Source organism: Ramularia collo-cygni (assembly GCF_900074925.1).
Source record: "Ramularia collo-cygni strain URUG2 genome assembly, contig: RCC_scaffold14, whole genome shotgun sequence".
Lineage (NCBI taxonomy): Eukaryota > Fungi > Ascomycota > Dothideomycetes > Mycosphaerellales > Mycosphaerellaceae > Ramularia > Ramularia collo-cygni.
This window is the reverse complement of record NW_019716268.1, coordinates 3,538-17,651: the sequence shown is the minus strand read 5'-3', so window position 1 is coordinate 17,651 and position 14,114 is coordinate 3,538. Positions and strand designations below refer to the sequence as shown.

Sequence of the window (14,114 nt, the reverse complement as noted above, 5' to 3'; positions counted from 1 at the left end):
GTAAAGGAATGACAAGTGGAGTGATACTGCTTTCAAGATCGCATTTCGCTCAGGATCAGTTACAGTTGCATCTGCAGCCCGATCTTGGCCTTTTCCATCGTACTCGATGCTCGCGGTGAAGTAAGACAGCGCGCCATACTAATCAAACCCCAGATGTCGTCGTCTGTTGGATTTGTTCGCTCGTTGTAAGTGTCTCTCGAGTTTCTCTTATATATGGGCTCAGTTGAGAGCAGAGATGGCAGTAAATGTCAAATGCCGAGCAAGGAGAAGGAGAAAATTGTGGAAGCAAAGGTTRTCGTTGCAATCGGTCCTCCTAGCATCTTGCCACGAGCTTCTTGAAGAATGCTACTCTCTATTGACCATGTCAAAGCCTCAACTTGTGGACGGACTGGACGATTGGGTGTCTTCAGTCCGGTCGTGTTGGGCAATAGGTACCTTACTTTCGGTCGTGACTTTCCAGCCAGAGCGGGGTCAATCGATTGACACGACCGCATCGAGGCCCAATCTGTTGTATTTACTGGAGAAGAGAATGTGGAAGATATATAGTCAAGGCTGCACACTAGTTGGGAAGGTATGCCGAGTCATCGCGGATGACTGTACATACCGGAAAAGTCCATTTCCAAGTCGGATCATGAGTCAATCAATGCAACTGCATCGAACATCAACTGCGTTGACATTTGGCTGCCCGTTCTTTGCTTTATTCATCGATACCAGAAACTACACCCTCATCATGTCGTCTCGTCGAGGCGGCAAATCGGGCGGCAGAGCGGCGCCGACACGAGAAGTGCAAGTGTCCAAGAAGCTTTCCTGGCTTCTCCGCCACGGCGCGGAGAAGGAAGGCCTGCAACTCCAAGAAGGAGGTTTCATTAGCGTCTCGGATGTTCTTTCCAACAGAAACATTCAATCCCTCAAGGTCACGTTGGAGGAGGTGCAGGAAATCGTTCGCGACAACGACAAGCAGCGTTTCACCCTGACTCCAGCCTCGGAAAGTGTGGATCCAACGAGTTCCAATCCCAAAGACTACCTCATTCGTGCCAATCAGGGACACAGTCTCAAGGTCGAGTCAGAGGGACTGTTGCAACCCATCACGGCGGAGAATGCGCCGGAAAGTGCAGTTCACGGAACGACACATTCTGCCTGGCTGCTGATTGCTGCATCGGGCGGTCTGAAGCCAATGGGGAGAAATCATGTGCATTTCGCTTCGGGTTTGCCGGAAGGGTTCAAGTCGGTGGTTGAAGCAGGCAGTGCCGGCGATGAAGCGCCTGTGATTTCCGGTATGAGAAAGTCTTCTACCATCCTGATGTTTTTGGACATCAAAAAGGCAATGGAAGCGGGTGTTGAGTTCTGGTTGAGCGATAACGGGGTCATCTTGAGTGCAGGCAATGTTGACGGTTTGATCCCCTTGGAATACTTCAAGCGCGTCGAGGACCGGACCGGCGAGGGTGTTTTGCTGGAGGACGGCAAGGTGGTCAAGGAAGCTCCGGAGAAGTGGGCGAAGAAGGGGAATACCAAATCATGAGGCAAGATGGAGATCTATCATCACCCAGGGGAGCACCCAGGTTGCTCTACTCCGCCAAATCACCGCGGAATCAACATGCGCAACCTGACTGAGGTCAACCATCGGACGAGTAGTGGTCCTTTGCGCTGCGAACAGAGCAAACTGGGAAGTGTTCCATACCATTCGGCCATTCCTCATCGATGTGATCCTCCACAGCAATCAGCCATGCGGTCCTATGAAGAACAACAGTCAAAATTGACCGGAAAACCCCGCTGGCTGTCATCGACAAAAGCAGTCGACTTGAACGCTCCTCTGGGTCTTGATCATCTCTATAAAAAGGACATGGCGAATCCTGATCGAGGCCGTGTTGATGGGGTGGAATTGCAGATCTTTCCACCATCGGATCCTTCAGCTGCATGCTCGTCTACGCACGTGGCTGATTGGACTACTCCACAGRATACTGCAGGAAGTGCATTCCCAGCCTCACAGGTGGCGTCTATACAGCTTTGGGATTCGCCCGTCTACCTTCTTGCTTTCGCCAAGGCATGCCATTGTTTGTGGACCAGCGTAGGATCAAAGTTGTGATGAATGATGGCATGGCTGGCTCGGCGGTGCACTCTGCAGGATGCACAACTGCACATGTGTGGTGTTCTGTAGCTACATTCTCAAATAACACTCCCTCCAAAGCGTATCGAAGGCTGTAGCTTGCCATCTCCACGTACTCCCCAGACCTTGTGATATCTTCAGGCTTTGAAGTACGTCACTCTGCTGGACGGACAATGTCGCACAAATACTCGGACCTGGAGGTCGTACATGACTACGATGCTCCCGAAGTCGTGCCATCACAAGAGAAAGTCGTCGTTCCCGGAGAGAATGAGAAGAATTCACACAAGATATACGATGGGCAAGACGAAGAATGGAGTACGACGGGGAAAATGTTGGCTGAACCAGAGACACAAGATGATGATGAGCACACCAAACCGAAGAGAAGGACATGTTGTGGAATGGAGCTCACTCGACGGCGAATATATCTCCTGAGTGCACTTGCGATACTTGTGGTGATAGCCGCTGCGGTTGGCGGTGGTGTAGGTGGAACTCAGGCATCGCGGAAGAATAATGACTCCTCGGGTACTCCTCAGGGACAATTGGGTCGAACAGGATACATTACTGGCAATATCGGTCCTACTGGAGGCGTTATCGGACAGCCCTCCATCACACCCACAACTACCATTACGGTGGACGTCACCACCAGCACAATAGACGTCAGTCCCACCGAGACTGCTTTCTCCGATTGTCCTTCCTCGAACGGTACCGCGTACGCCGTCAACAGTGGAAGCGAAGACTCGCCCCCGCTCCTCTGGCGCAAATCTTGTGGGGATTCTTTCGGAACACTTGCTCCTCTCACGATTATGGGAGAGAAGGCTTCGAGTCTGAATGATTGTATTCGCATGTGTGTGGCGCAAAACGCTCTTAATGCTACGCAGAATGAGATGAATCCTTGTAATACTGTTTGTTGGCGGAATGGAAGTCCCGGGGATGATCGGCCGTTTCATTGTTTTGGGGGGTTCAAGAAGAATGATACCGAGAGATTTACTTTGACTGGGGAGACGAGATGTGATTCTGCTGTGTGGGTGAATCAAGATGTGGGATTTATTGGTGGTAGTTCGTCTTGAGGACAGTAAAGCCTGTTAAAACTTAGATATCTCATCGCACGGGAGAAAGAAGCTCACATGTGAATGATATCTTCATTATGTTCATGTGTATATACGGCTGAAACCAAGACTCGCTGGTAGAGAGGGTGGACACTGTAAACTAGAAAATTGCAAGACCAGATACCAATGCCGCCGCCAGCAAAGCGAAACCAACGGAGCCAGTCAAGACGCCAGCTCCACTCTTCTTCACCTTGACTTCGGCATCGGCGATTTTGAGTTGAGGGTTGTAGTCACCGGGTTGCGTGCTGTTCAACGATCCGTCCCAGCAGTRACGATCGAAACACTTGGTGCAGATATCCGGAACGGCGATGTTGGTGCGATCGAAACTACGAGAGAGGATTGCACAGCCCACACATGCTGGCCATTCGGCGTCTAGAGTTCCGTTTCCTTGCGTGGCACCGTTGTAGGCGTTGAGGATGATGGCGTTGCGTTCGGTGTCGTTGTACTGCAGGTCAAAGGTGGCGTAGTTACTTTGATAAACGTATGGAGCGTTGGGAATGTAGACCACTAGAGGGGTTGGACCTGTGGTGTTCTTCGCGTCACAGCCGAAGAATGTGGGCTTGTTGGCAAGGCCGTTGTTGATGAAGGTATTGATGTCTGGGACTGCGGGGAAAGAGGTCCCGTTGGCGATCTTGGAAAGACTTCGCTCGTAGGTGGACACCATGCTCTGTCCGTTGGGCCAGTTGGCAGCGCTCTTGTCCGTTGGCCAGGTGGCATTTGTGTCGGCGGAGCTGTCAACGGCGAAGATGACGTCCACTTCACGGTTGGGTTGGATGAGGGGGTGGAGAGGAATGTTCTGACCATCCATKCCGCCGTCAACCAGTGTGAGGGTCTCGTCCATGGAGTTGACGTTGGAGCCATTGTTGTAGTGGTAGAATGGGTTCACCCAGTCAGCAATGTCTTCCTGGGCTTTGCCAATCTTGCCGAGAACCTTTTGCACTGCGTCGAGAACAACTCCAGTGAATGCACCTCCTGGGTTGTTCGCAGAGTCAACTCTCGAGACGATGGCGTTGAAGAGGGAGGAGGATGTCCCAAAGACGAATCCGACATTGTCATACCCAGTGACACATTTGTCCTTGTTCTCTGGCGAACCATCGGTAAAGTTGGTTCCCACATACTTCAGCGGTGCAAATGCATATGTGTTGGGGTCATCACTGCCCATCTCCCATGGCGAGAATGTGAAGACGGAGGAGTTGGCGGAGACGATCTTCTGACCGGGAGCCCTGTTGTCCGCCACGACGAGGGGAAGTGGCACACTGCCGCTTGTGAACCAATCCTGTTGCGCAATGGAGGAAAAGGTATACGCAGGACCGCCATCGGTAGCGTTGACGAGCTGGTAGCTCAATGCCCTGCCCCAGTAATCCGTGATGGTGGTGTTGAAGCCAGCATCTTCTCTGTCAGATACGTTGTCGACCAGCGACTTCAAGTATCCCACAGAGTCAAGCAGCTGAATACCACCAGTGTCTGGACCTTCAAAAATGCTGTTTCCCAACTGCCACAAGTTTCCCGAGTCATCGTCAGATGTATCTTGAGCGAGAATATCGTCGATGGAGGTAAAGTTGTTTGCGTAGAGCGAGCTCACGAGCCAACTGCCTCCTGACAGACCGGAGAGATAGGTTGCTGACTGCAGCAGACCACCCAACTGACCGGCGCTGGTTGCATTGTTGCTTCTGCTGTCAAACGCCTGAATCAACCCTGCGCCGTTCAACATTGCCCGGTATCCACCTCCTGATACTGCAATACCAATGTTTGGCAATGCGCTTGCATTGTCACGGTGGTTGTCAATATATTGATTCGTATCCAAGCCGGTGATGTTCATGCGACCCAGCAGATCTCGCATGGGATCAATGGTCGCCGATCGTCGCGTCTTCAGCCATTGCGTTTCGTTTTGGGAGAGATTCTCGGCGGATCGAATTGATGGGGTGTTGGAGGGACATGAACCCGTTTGAGGTGTGTAGCCATGGGGTTGGTTGGCGGGTAGAGCTCTGGAGAGAAGTTGAACGGCTCGTTCTTCGGGTTGCAGAACTCGTGCTGCTACCACGGTAGAATGGAAGATTAGTCGGGCCGGACCATCACGACCAGGGGGAGGTGAGCTAGAATATGCGTACCTGCAGCTGGGGCGAGCACCGCACTAGCGGCCAGCAATGGAGAATACTTCATGCTGGGGAGTGAATGCAACACAACGGAAGAGATACAAGGTCTTGCAGGCAACGAACAATACGCCGTGGGAGCTGAGCCATATTTGGGGAGGGCGATCTATATGTGCTGGCCGCGCATCCTCCTCGTTTAAGCTCGGGGCGTTTTCCGCGGCCACGCCGCGTAGCTTGATTGAAATTGCCTCTCCCGGTATTTCCGAGTTGTGTTTGTCCCAGAAATAAGAAACCAATGACGTTTGGAGGGTGAAACGCAAACGCCTGGGGCATGATTCCTGCTGCGTGAATGAAACCCCTATCCCATTTTCAAGGCTGGATTGGATTGGAGAGGCGGTGGTGCGTGATATTCTTCGCATCCTTGCACCCTTTGCGGAGGAGTACCTACAGAAACGGTTGCTTCGTACATGGACGGAGTCGACACTTCGTCATGCATGGAATACGGTCTCGCGTTTGCTGTAAAGGGCAAGTGTGGAGGCAAAGCCAGCCACGTCTCCCATCCTTCGTTCATCATCGTCCATCCGTCGCGCCGCCGCTGCATCCGGATCGGCAGCCTGAGGATCTTCACGCGAGCGAGGATCTTCGCCGGTAGTGACACGCAGATACGGCAGCTTCAAAGTTCAGCCGTTCTTTGAAACGTCAGCAGCACATGATGGCTGAGTCGGACCGTACGTACAAAAGGTATGGTATGCGTTGGTTGGTATGTAGGAGGCATGGCCAGGGTTCGCACAGCCTTGGGGAAGTCGGCACAAACACCGATCCGATCGAGGCTGTGCTCTGTCTGACGTGCTCTGCTGCATCTGTCTGCATCCCATGATTCTGCACATGTCATGGCTGTTTTATACTGGAATTTCCGAAGGAGGACTTGTACTTTGTGCTTCCGTGTACCTGTTGCTCGGCGCTGAGCTTCTCGAGTCTTCCGTCATACAGAATTAAGCTACCCGCACCCTGTGCTGTCAGTGAAAGAGGACAATCAATCGAGACTCGGCTTGTGTACTCCGTACCTCCCGATATCCGCTGCCTCCTGCGGGCACAGCAACCACGATGGCTTGGATGGGACAAGATTCAGCAGAGCACTACGACCACTCAAAACTTACCGAATCGAGTGCGTCATCCACGTTAGTTCCCGTCAAGAGACATCGCTCAGTCACAACATCAACGACAAAGGACGGATGTGTGAAATGCAATGAGGACACCAAGTCAAATACAAAGCCCGGTAGGGCGAAAGAATGGAAAACACGACGTCCCGCCCGCCTTTCTTGAATTCACAGAATTGCAATTTGCTTCGAACCGCCCAGCAACGAACGAGTAGGACCACACCGATCAAGAAGAAAATCCTCTTCACGCCTCAATTCCCAGATCCTTGTAGAAAGCGTCCGCGGTTGGCGCCCTGCCCAAGAAGTCGATGAACAGACCTGTCAGATTCTTCGACCCACCTGGCGCCAGCACCTTCTCGCGATAATCCCTGCCCACAGTGCCGTTGAACAGATTCTGCTTGAACTTGGAGTAGAAGATGTCCTTGGCGTACACCTTGCTCCACTGGTAGGAGTAGTAGCCAGCTTCGTAGCCTCCCATGAGGTGGGTGAACTGGGTTTGGCCCCACGTCCTGGTGTAGTTCTYGGGCTCCGTCAGGCTTTCAGATCCTGGGAAACCCTCAATTTCCAGGAACATCTTGTTGTAGAGGTAGGTGGTGTCGGTCTTGTTGGCTTCTTCGGTGGAGTTGGCGGTGTGAAGGGTCATGTCGTAAGTTCCATAGAAGACTTGGCCAAGTTCGCCCAACGCACGTTGACTGCTGCGGGCTTGGACAACGGCGTTGCTGATGTCTTCCGGGATAGACTCGGGTGGCTGCTCCTGACCCGGGTTTTGCTTCTTCCAAAGAGCAAGGTAGGCGGGGCTGAGATAGGACCAGTGCTTGCTAAGGCGTCTCTGCACGGTGGGCTCGTACCAGTAATTCTGGTGGTGAGAGGTTAGTTGAATGCGGTGGTGAAATGGAAACAGCGGAGCTACTGACCTCCATCATCTGACTGGGCATCTCCAAGAAGTCGTTCGGGGTACCGTTGGTACCGCATTGAGCGGCATATCGAACGCGGCACGAGAGTTGGTGCATGMAGTGGCCCAACTCGTGGAACAAGGTTTGCATTTCACCACCAGCGAGCAGAGCAGGAGTATCGCTAGCGTTGCGTGCCTGCTTGAAATTGGTTCCCAGAGCAGTCGTAGGATAATGACGATCGCCATCGGGTTTGATGTAGCCAGCCTCGAGCGGGAACATGTAGGCTCCAGGAGCTTTTCCAGGACGATCGTAGAGATCGAGATATAGATATCCAACGAACTCGGTCGGGTCCACGGTTTCCCACACGGCATACAACTGGACGTCTTTGTGCCAGAAGAGGTCTTCTACCTTGCCAGTCGGAGAGAGGCGGGCGAGAGCGTCGCCTTCGACTCTTCTGAAGTCGAAGCCGTAAATGTCAGAGTACATCTTGAGTATCTCCATGACCTAAAAATGGAACGAGTGGTCAGCAATCTGACTGTTATGTCAAACTTGCAGAATGGTAGGAGGGAACGCTCGCGCTGAGCCTTTAAGCCACAGTTCATTGCATTTGCTTACGGTATTCTCGGCTGGAAACCAAGGGTTGGTCGAATCCGAGGAAAGATTGTACTTCTTTTCGTTCACTAGGAGCAAAGACAAAAAATGAGCAAGACCTCTAGGCATACTCAAGCTGTGGTGAAGCCCGTGATTGCCACGATGGGCGCCATCGCTTTGTTTACTCACTCAAGCGTCCATAGTAAGAAGAGWCCCAATAGAACGCTGACCTGGCAGTCGCATTTTCTTGCTTGGCGAATTCGTTGATCTCCTGCAACTCTTCCTGTCCCTTGGGGTACAATCTTGTTTGAAGGTCCTGCAAGAAGTCTGTTACCGCCGTCACACTTGAGGCCATTGAGAATRACCCCGAGAAAGCAGAGTCTGCAAAGCTGGTATAGTTGAGCAACCGAGCACGTTCGTCGCGAAGGCCCAGGGTCTCTCTGAAGATGTCGATATTCTCGGGGACTAGACTAGAGGCTGTTAAGGACATGTTCTGGCGTATGTCTGGCCTGAGATTTTCGATGTGTCAGGTGCATCCTCGATGTCATATTGTCGTCTGGAAGTAAGACATACCTTTTGGCCCATCCTCGCACTTTCGAGTAGTCGGTGGTTGACGCCAAGTCGATTCCGAACTTGCCAGCGTTCTCGCCTTCCCCTTTGATCAAGTTGTCCAGATCTTGAGACTTGACTCCATCCAGTTCCTCACGAGTGAACCACATCGTGGTGTTGATGCTTTGTACATTTTGTTGGAAGGTGTCCTGGTTGTCGCCAATTTCCTTGCCGAGTTGGAGAAATCTGTCTCTTGCTGGGCCTTGAGGAAAGCCGGCACCGGCAGATTTGACACTGTCGAACCAGCCTTTGGCGAGGATACCCTCGGCTGTATCCAGCTTGTTGTCCTGCTCGAATTGTTTGTAGACCTTTTCGAGTCGCGCGTACAGGTTCGGGTCGGCGGTGGAGTTGCGTAAGATTTCGCTGGCCCGTGAGAAGACAGCGTTGACGCCTTGTCGGAGTTCTGGGGTGTCACCCAGGTTGCCATACACGTAGAGGGGAGTCATGATGAGGTTTGCCTCGTTGATCCGATCCGATAGAACTTGGACAGTGTTCTCAAAGGTCGCCTCTTCCACGCTGGGTTTCAGAGCTTCCGTGTTAGCAGACAGCCTGACAGGGAGGTACTTTTCCAACGTGGCGTTGAAGTCCGCAAGAGTCAAATTGAACTTCAGTGKCTTCTGGGGCGGATCCTGATTCTGACGCTTGATCGCTGCGGCGGATGTCGAAGAGGCGAACAAAAGCGCTGGTAGCAAGGTGCGCCACCATGCTGAGTGGGAGCGGCTGCTGACCATGCTTGCGGTACGCTCGCTGCGTTGAATGAATTGATGATAGAAAGAAGACTGTATTGAAAGGAACGGATGATCGCGGGAGTGGACAAAATGAATGACTAAGGGTGAGAGCTGTCGTATGAAGGGTGCAGGCCCATACCTTGGATGCAACCTGGCGGATGTATGTTTTTAAGTAAGAGTGCTGAACCTGGTCGCCCAAAGGCAAGGGTCGAGCCTGGCCATCCCGAGTAATCACCCGCGGTGGTGAGAGTCTCCTGCGAAATTTGCTCGCGAAAGGGAACCTTGAAGAGTTCACCACGTGTTGGGCCATTCGGGATCAGCTGTTCCAGGGTATCGTGAACCCCGAACAGCAATGTATCAGATGTGACTACGATATCAGAAGCCCCAACACGTCGTTAGGGCTCACTGGTGCTGTAAAGTCGAATCCAGTACACGGACAACCTGAAGTCGGAGAGACAAATCCTCTGAGTAGCTGACACCAACGATTTTCCCCGCGCAATGTGGGAGCTGGTCGTAAATCCTCAATTGCACCAATCAAGTGATGCAAATGGACGTTGTTCATCCTAGGCCTTGCTAGTCTGGTACATGAGAGTTTCACGCCCATGTGTTCAGTACTCAAAAAAGCAGTAAAGTGGCATGAGATCGCTTGATTTCCAAGACTTTTCAGGCTCTGCCAGCGTCCAGCCGATGTCGGACCTTGAACCTGGAAATTGCGTAGTAAGCCGGGTCGTCCGGCAAGAGCCATCATCTAGGGCATCCTTGTGTGTCAAGACCTCACCTCGTGCGTCTAGGCTGAGTGCCAAGAACCCCTGATCAAGTTTGGTTCGATCGTTCGGAGTGTAAGGGTGTTGAATGGACCGACCGCATTGCCTCGAAGAGGTCATGCTACGAAAGAATACTCCGACGGATCCGATTGTTGATGTTGGCATCTTCAGCCACTCGGAAGGGCCAACCATGCTACACTTTCGTGTGGGGACCCCGACATACGTACTTCTCATATGAAACATCTCTGGCTCCAATTTAGGCTGCTTGGGACGTGCGGTTCTTGGCCGAACATTTCAACTTACAGGTGCTGAGAGACAGGCTTGCTCATTCCGAAAGTGTCAAACGTTTCACCCATAAACTTCTCACTCAATTGCCAGCAATTTCGCTGCTCGAGCTCATAAATGACCTACGGATAGATGTCTTAGTTAGGATATGGGACATCTCCTAGGCTTCCACAAGTACCCGCCGCTGAATTCTACAACGTAGCGATCAGCACGTGGAATGCAATCGTTACTTCTGCGGCCTCAGATCTCTGTGATGTCTGGGCAGAATGCGGCAAAACCCGCGCGTCGTAATTTTTTGGTAACTGTCAATGACATTAGAGCCGGACTAGCCCCACGGAGCACCAATCTGGCGATTTAGCGGCTGCAGCCCGAAAACAGGCTGTCGTCGAGACGAATCTCCACACTACTACTCAAATTGAAGCCTGGATGAATAACAATGGCGAGGAGACCTTTTGGCCTAAAAGTGTGGCGAGTTGTCGGACGGTATGGGTTGCGCCTTTCGACTGGCCGTGGGCTTTCCAAGGATCGTATAAATACCCCATCCTCCACTATCGTCAGTTGGTCGGGCGATTGTTCACCGGGTTCGGCCTCCTTTCTGGGAAGTTGTAGTCATTGAATCTCACATGACCCAATCGATAGCTGTCGCTACTGACAATGGCCATCCCGGGCCCTCCGCCGCGAGAAGTTTCTCCATAAGAGGATCCGTGAGGAGGAAGCGCGACAGGCGATTGGATTGGAAGACAGACTCAATGCCAACAGTAGCTTCCGAGTGCGATGGGCCGATGATGCTAGTGTTGTCCACAAGCACGTCAGTACCGCTGACCTTGGCGCAGACTCCCTCTGCGGCTTCACGGACTGAAGCAAAGGTCTGAAGCCCGACGACCGCTGGAAGAGCCTGGATTGATGCACTGGTCGTATTTCTCTTGATTTCCATCTCGTGTAGTCTGAAGAGGCTGCGGTCAGCGAGATGGAATAGCTCAGGTCCTTTCTCTGGGACGGGTATCAGTTCTACAAATGTGGCCCCCGGACCTCCTGATGAGATGCCAGTATTGAGCACGGTGTTCCCGGCAACATGGGGTTCGAATCAATGGACAAAGTTTGTGCCGTTTGAATTGGCGCGGTGTCTTAGCTGGGCCATGTCGTGGAGTTAGTGGAGTAAATGACGGCCAGCCCAGGTCTTGCCAAAGTTTCTACATGCATACAACAGCACTCAGACGCATGATGAGCCAATGGAGCCACTCCTCGGTCTGTAGTGTTCACGGAGCTACTCGGAGCTATCCACGAAGATCCCTTCACTCCGCTCGCCTCGGTTGAGATATGCGAGCCCTCTAAGGGAGCAAAGAGTCCGCATCGTTGAAGGACGCAAAGAAGTCTACCCAATCAACGTTGTGGAAAGCTGCGTCGGAAGAGCCCATCTGGTTGCCTTCAGGTGGCACCTCATCCACGACCACGCCACTATCAGAAGTCGATAGACCTATATGGGAAGGCACAGGCTGTAATGCGACTTCAAAAATCGATTTGGCAATTGGTCGGAAGAGGTTGAACACCTCAAGGGACAGCGGCCAGGTATCGCCAATCGCTTCTAGTGCGCTAAGCATCAACACAGCTTTCCGTCGAATCGTCTGCAAACCGGGTTGGTTGTCACTTGCTTGGCTGTTGGAAGCTGCGGAGATCTGTACAGCAGATCCCAAGACCATTCCAAATATCATTAGGGGGCTATTGCTCGTCTGAAGCCAAGGCAATGTTGCAATCCGGCCTAAAATCTTCGAAGCGGCAATTACACGAATAGTATGTTGTCCAGAAGTCTCCAACGATTGGGWGCGCTTTCCGATACATGTGAGATCCACGGGAGCTGGTGAAGAAACGGAGAGATCGCTGCGTGGGAAGTACAAGAAGAGAGCTGCAGTCTGGACTAGTAAGTGGGCTTGGAGTAGCAAGCTGTCCACAGTTCCTGGTAGAGTCGTGGATGCGAAAGATGCTGCCGACATCCTGAAGTTCCAGGCGGCGATAACATCGTTGGCTGCTTCCATTGCGTCTATGTCATGCTCGTATCCGATGAAGAGCAAACAGACCTGACGGACGATGTCAGCGGCCTCCACGCGATGGGCGTAAGATGAGATGTCTAGCGCTGGTCGGACAAACATCTGGAGTTCCAATGCCGCATAGGCAACGAGGTCGGCACGGCAGAGTGAATCCGAATCGAAGAGGCCTTCGGAACGCGGTAGAAATGGAGTCGGGTGTGATACCGTCGGTGTGCAAGCTGGTGCTCGATGTCGGAGTAGTGCGAGCAGGGCGTCGATTGTGTATAGTTCCCACCACGACCGACGGAAACTCTCATCCCTGATATCATGACTGTTCGATGGAGAGATGTTGACATCCATACATCGCAAATCCGAGCTGTGCGCCAGTTCAGCAGCTTTTTGAACGCAATCATCGGCTTGCTTCATTTGGCCCACGCCCATAAGAACGATCGCGAGCAGTACCAGAGCCTGAATCTTGTGGATGGAGAGACCATGCTCGGAGGATACCAAGGAGACTGCTACTTGCAGTGTTGCAGCAGATGGGGGATTCGCCGAAAACATTTGGCCGGCGAAGCAGACGGCGAGAACCAAGTGGTTGGGATACTCTTGTGACGAGAAGAATGGCGTGGCACGAGCATAGGATGCGAAGCGTGAAGATGCGAGTAGTAGAGACCCACCATGTGATCTCGCTGGATGGAGGTGTGGATCGAGTCAATCTCCATAGAGTTGACGGCTGGGCCACGAGGATCTGGCGTTGCTGTCGCGGTCCCATCTCCTGGTTGTGAAGGACTTGGCGATGCGACGCAAGTCGGGAGCGTACTTGCAGCTTGCGATGCATGGGGAGCGTGATTCCGGGCGTACAGACCTCGTCGCGACGGGACGTAAGTGCAGCCCACGCTGATTAAAGAACATCTTATACACGAAGGGCTGCCGCTTTTACACTTGATGTGTTTGCTTCGGCACTATTAGTAGGCAAGTAGTACTAGTCTTTTTTACGAGCTTCTTTCTACCGATATTGCTCTTCCGTTTAATAAACATCGCCGCGGGTAACACAAGTAGTAGAGAGACGTAGGGAGGTCGGAGAAACCCCGCTTCTATTTATCTTAGGGTCCTTATCCGTTTTTTTACCGGGAAGCCGAACTTCCGCGTAATCCCGCTAAGTTACGCTATCTCCCGCTATATACCGCAGCTAATAGAATTATACTAATAATTTATATAAATAGCTTATTCCTAGGTAAAACGTCTAAGGACTTTTAGTAGTTACTTTAGTATACTATAAATTCAACCCTTTACTACTATCTAATATATCTAACGATATATACGCCGTACTATCTTAGTATATACCTATAGTAGAAGCGCTAATATTAGAGTACGTATTCTATACGTTTTCGTATACGCGCTATATCGCTAAATAGTATATATATAGTAAATTATCGTAAAACGTACTAATAGAAAACGACTAACCTAGTATTTAACGGTAGTAATATACCTACGATACCTCTACTATCTATCGAGTACTATTATAGCCTTTCTCTAACCCTATCCGACGTCCCTTATACTAAAAAGTATACGGTTTAGCTATCTATATACTATATCTATCCCGCCTAGATAAGCGATTATCTCCCGCTAATACCTACTATCTCCTACTAACTTACGCGTAAGTAAGCGATCTCTTAGGTCTAGAGTAGTCGAACTCCTACTAACTTCTCTCTACTCCGTCTACCTCCTACCTACCTATAATCTACTATTAGGATTAGGTTAATCCT

The 14,114-nt window shown here is 51.6% G+C and overlaps 5 protein-coding genes; 2 read left to right on the top strand and 3 right to left on the bottom strand.

Moving 5' to 3' along the window:
* Nucleotides 1-730: 730 nt before the first annotated feature.
* RCC_08337 (related to tRNA 2`-phosphotransferase) lies at nucleotides 731-1,519 on the top strand (the record flags this gene model as incomplete). Its single annotated transcript, XM_023773588.1, has 1 exon — nucleotides 731-1,519. The coding sequence occupies one exon, from the start codon at nucleotides 731-733 to the stop codon at nucleotides 1,517-1,519; it is 789 nt and encodes a 262-aa protein (XP_023629356.1).
* A 758-nt stretch (nucleotides 1,520-2,277) lies between these two features.
* RCC_08336 (uncharacterized protein) lies at nucleotides 2,278-3,171 on the top strand (the record flags this gene model as incomplete). Its single annotated transcript, XM_023773587.1, has 1 exon — nucleotides 2,278-3,171. The coding sequence occupies one exon, from the start codon at nucleotides 2,278-2,280 to the stop codon at nucleotides 3,169-3,171; it is 894 nt and encodes a 297-aa protein (XP_023629355.1).
* A 139-nt stretch (nucleotides 3,172-3,310) lies between these two features.
* On the bottom strand, nucleotides 3,311-5,370 carry RCC_08335 (related to lysophospholipase; the record flags this gene model as incomplete). XM_023773586.1 has 2 exons in its annotated part: nucleotides 3,311-5,241; nucleotides 5,319-5,370. 2 exons carry the CDS (start codon nucleotides 5,368-5,370, stop codon nucleotides 3,311-3,313), a joined length of 1,983 nt encoding a protein of 660 aa, XP_023629354.1.
* A 1,331-nt stretch (nucleotides 5,371-6,701) lies between these two features.
* RCC_08334 (related to metallopeptidase MepB) lies at nucleotides 6,702-9,281 on the bottom strand (the record flags this gene model as incomplete). XM_023773585.1 has 5 exons in its annotated part: nucleotides 6,702-7,313; nucleotides 7,372-7,854; nucleotides 7,966-8,030; nucleotides 8,131-8,450; nucleotides 8,515-9,281. The coding sequence occupies 5 exons, from the start codon at nucleotides 9,279-9,281 to the stop codon at nucleotides 6,702-6,704; spliced, it is 2,247 nt and encodes a 748-aa protein (XP_023629353.1).
* A 2,374-nt stretch (nucleotides 9,282-11,655) lies between these two features.
* Nucleotides 11,656-12,909, bottom strand: RCC_08333 (uncharacterized protein; the record flags this gene model as incomplete). The annotated part of the gene is made up of 1 exon (XM_023773584.1): nucleotides 11,656-12,909. One exon carries the CDS (start codon nucleotides 12,907-12,909, stop codon nucleotides 11,656-11,658), a length of 1,254 nt encoding a protein of 417 aa, XP_023629352.1.
* Between the last annotated feature and the right edge of the window lie 1,205 nt (nucleotides 12,910-14,114).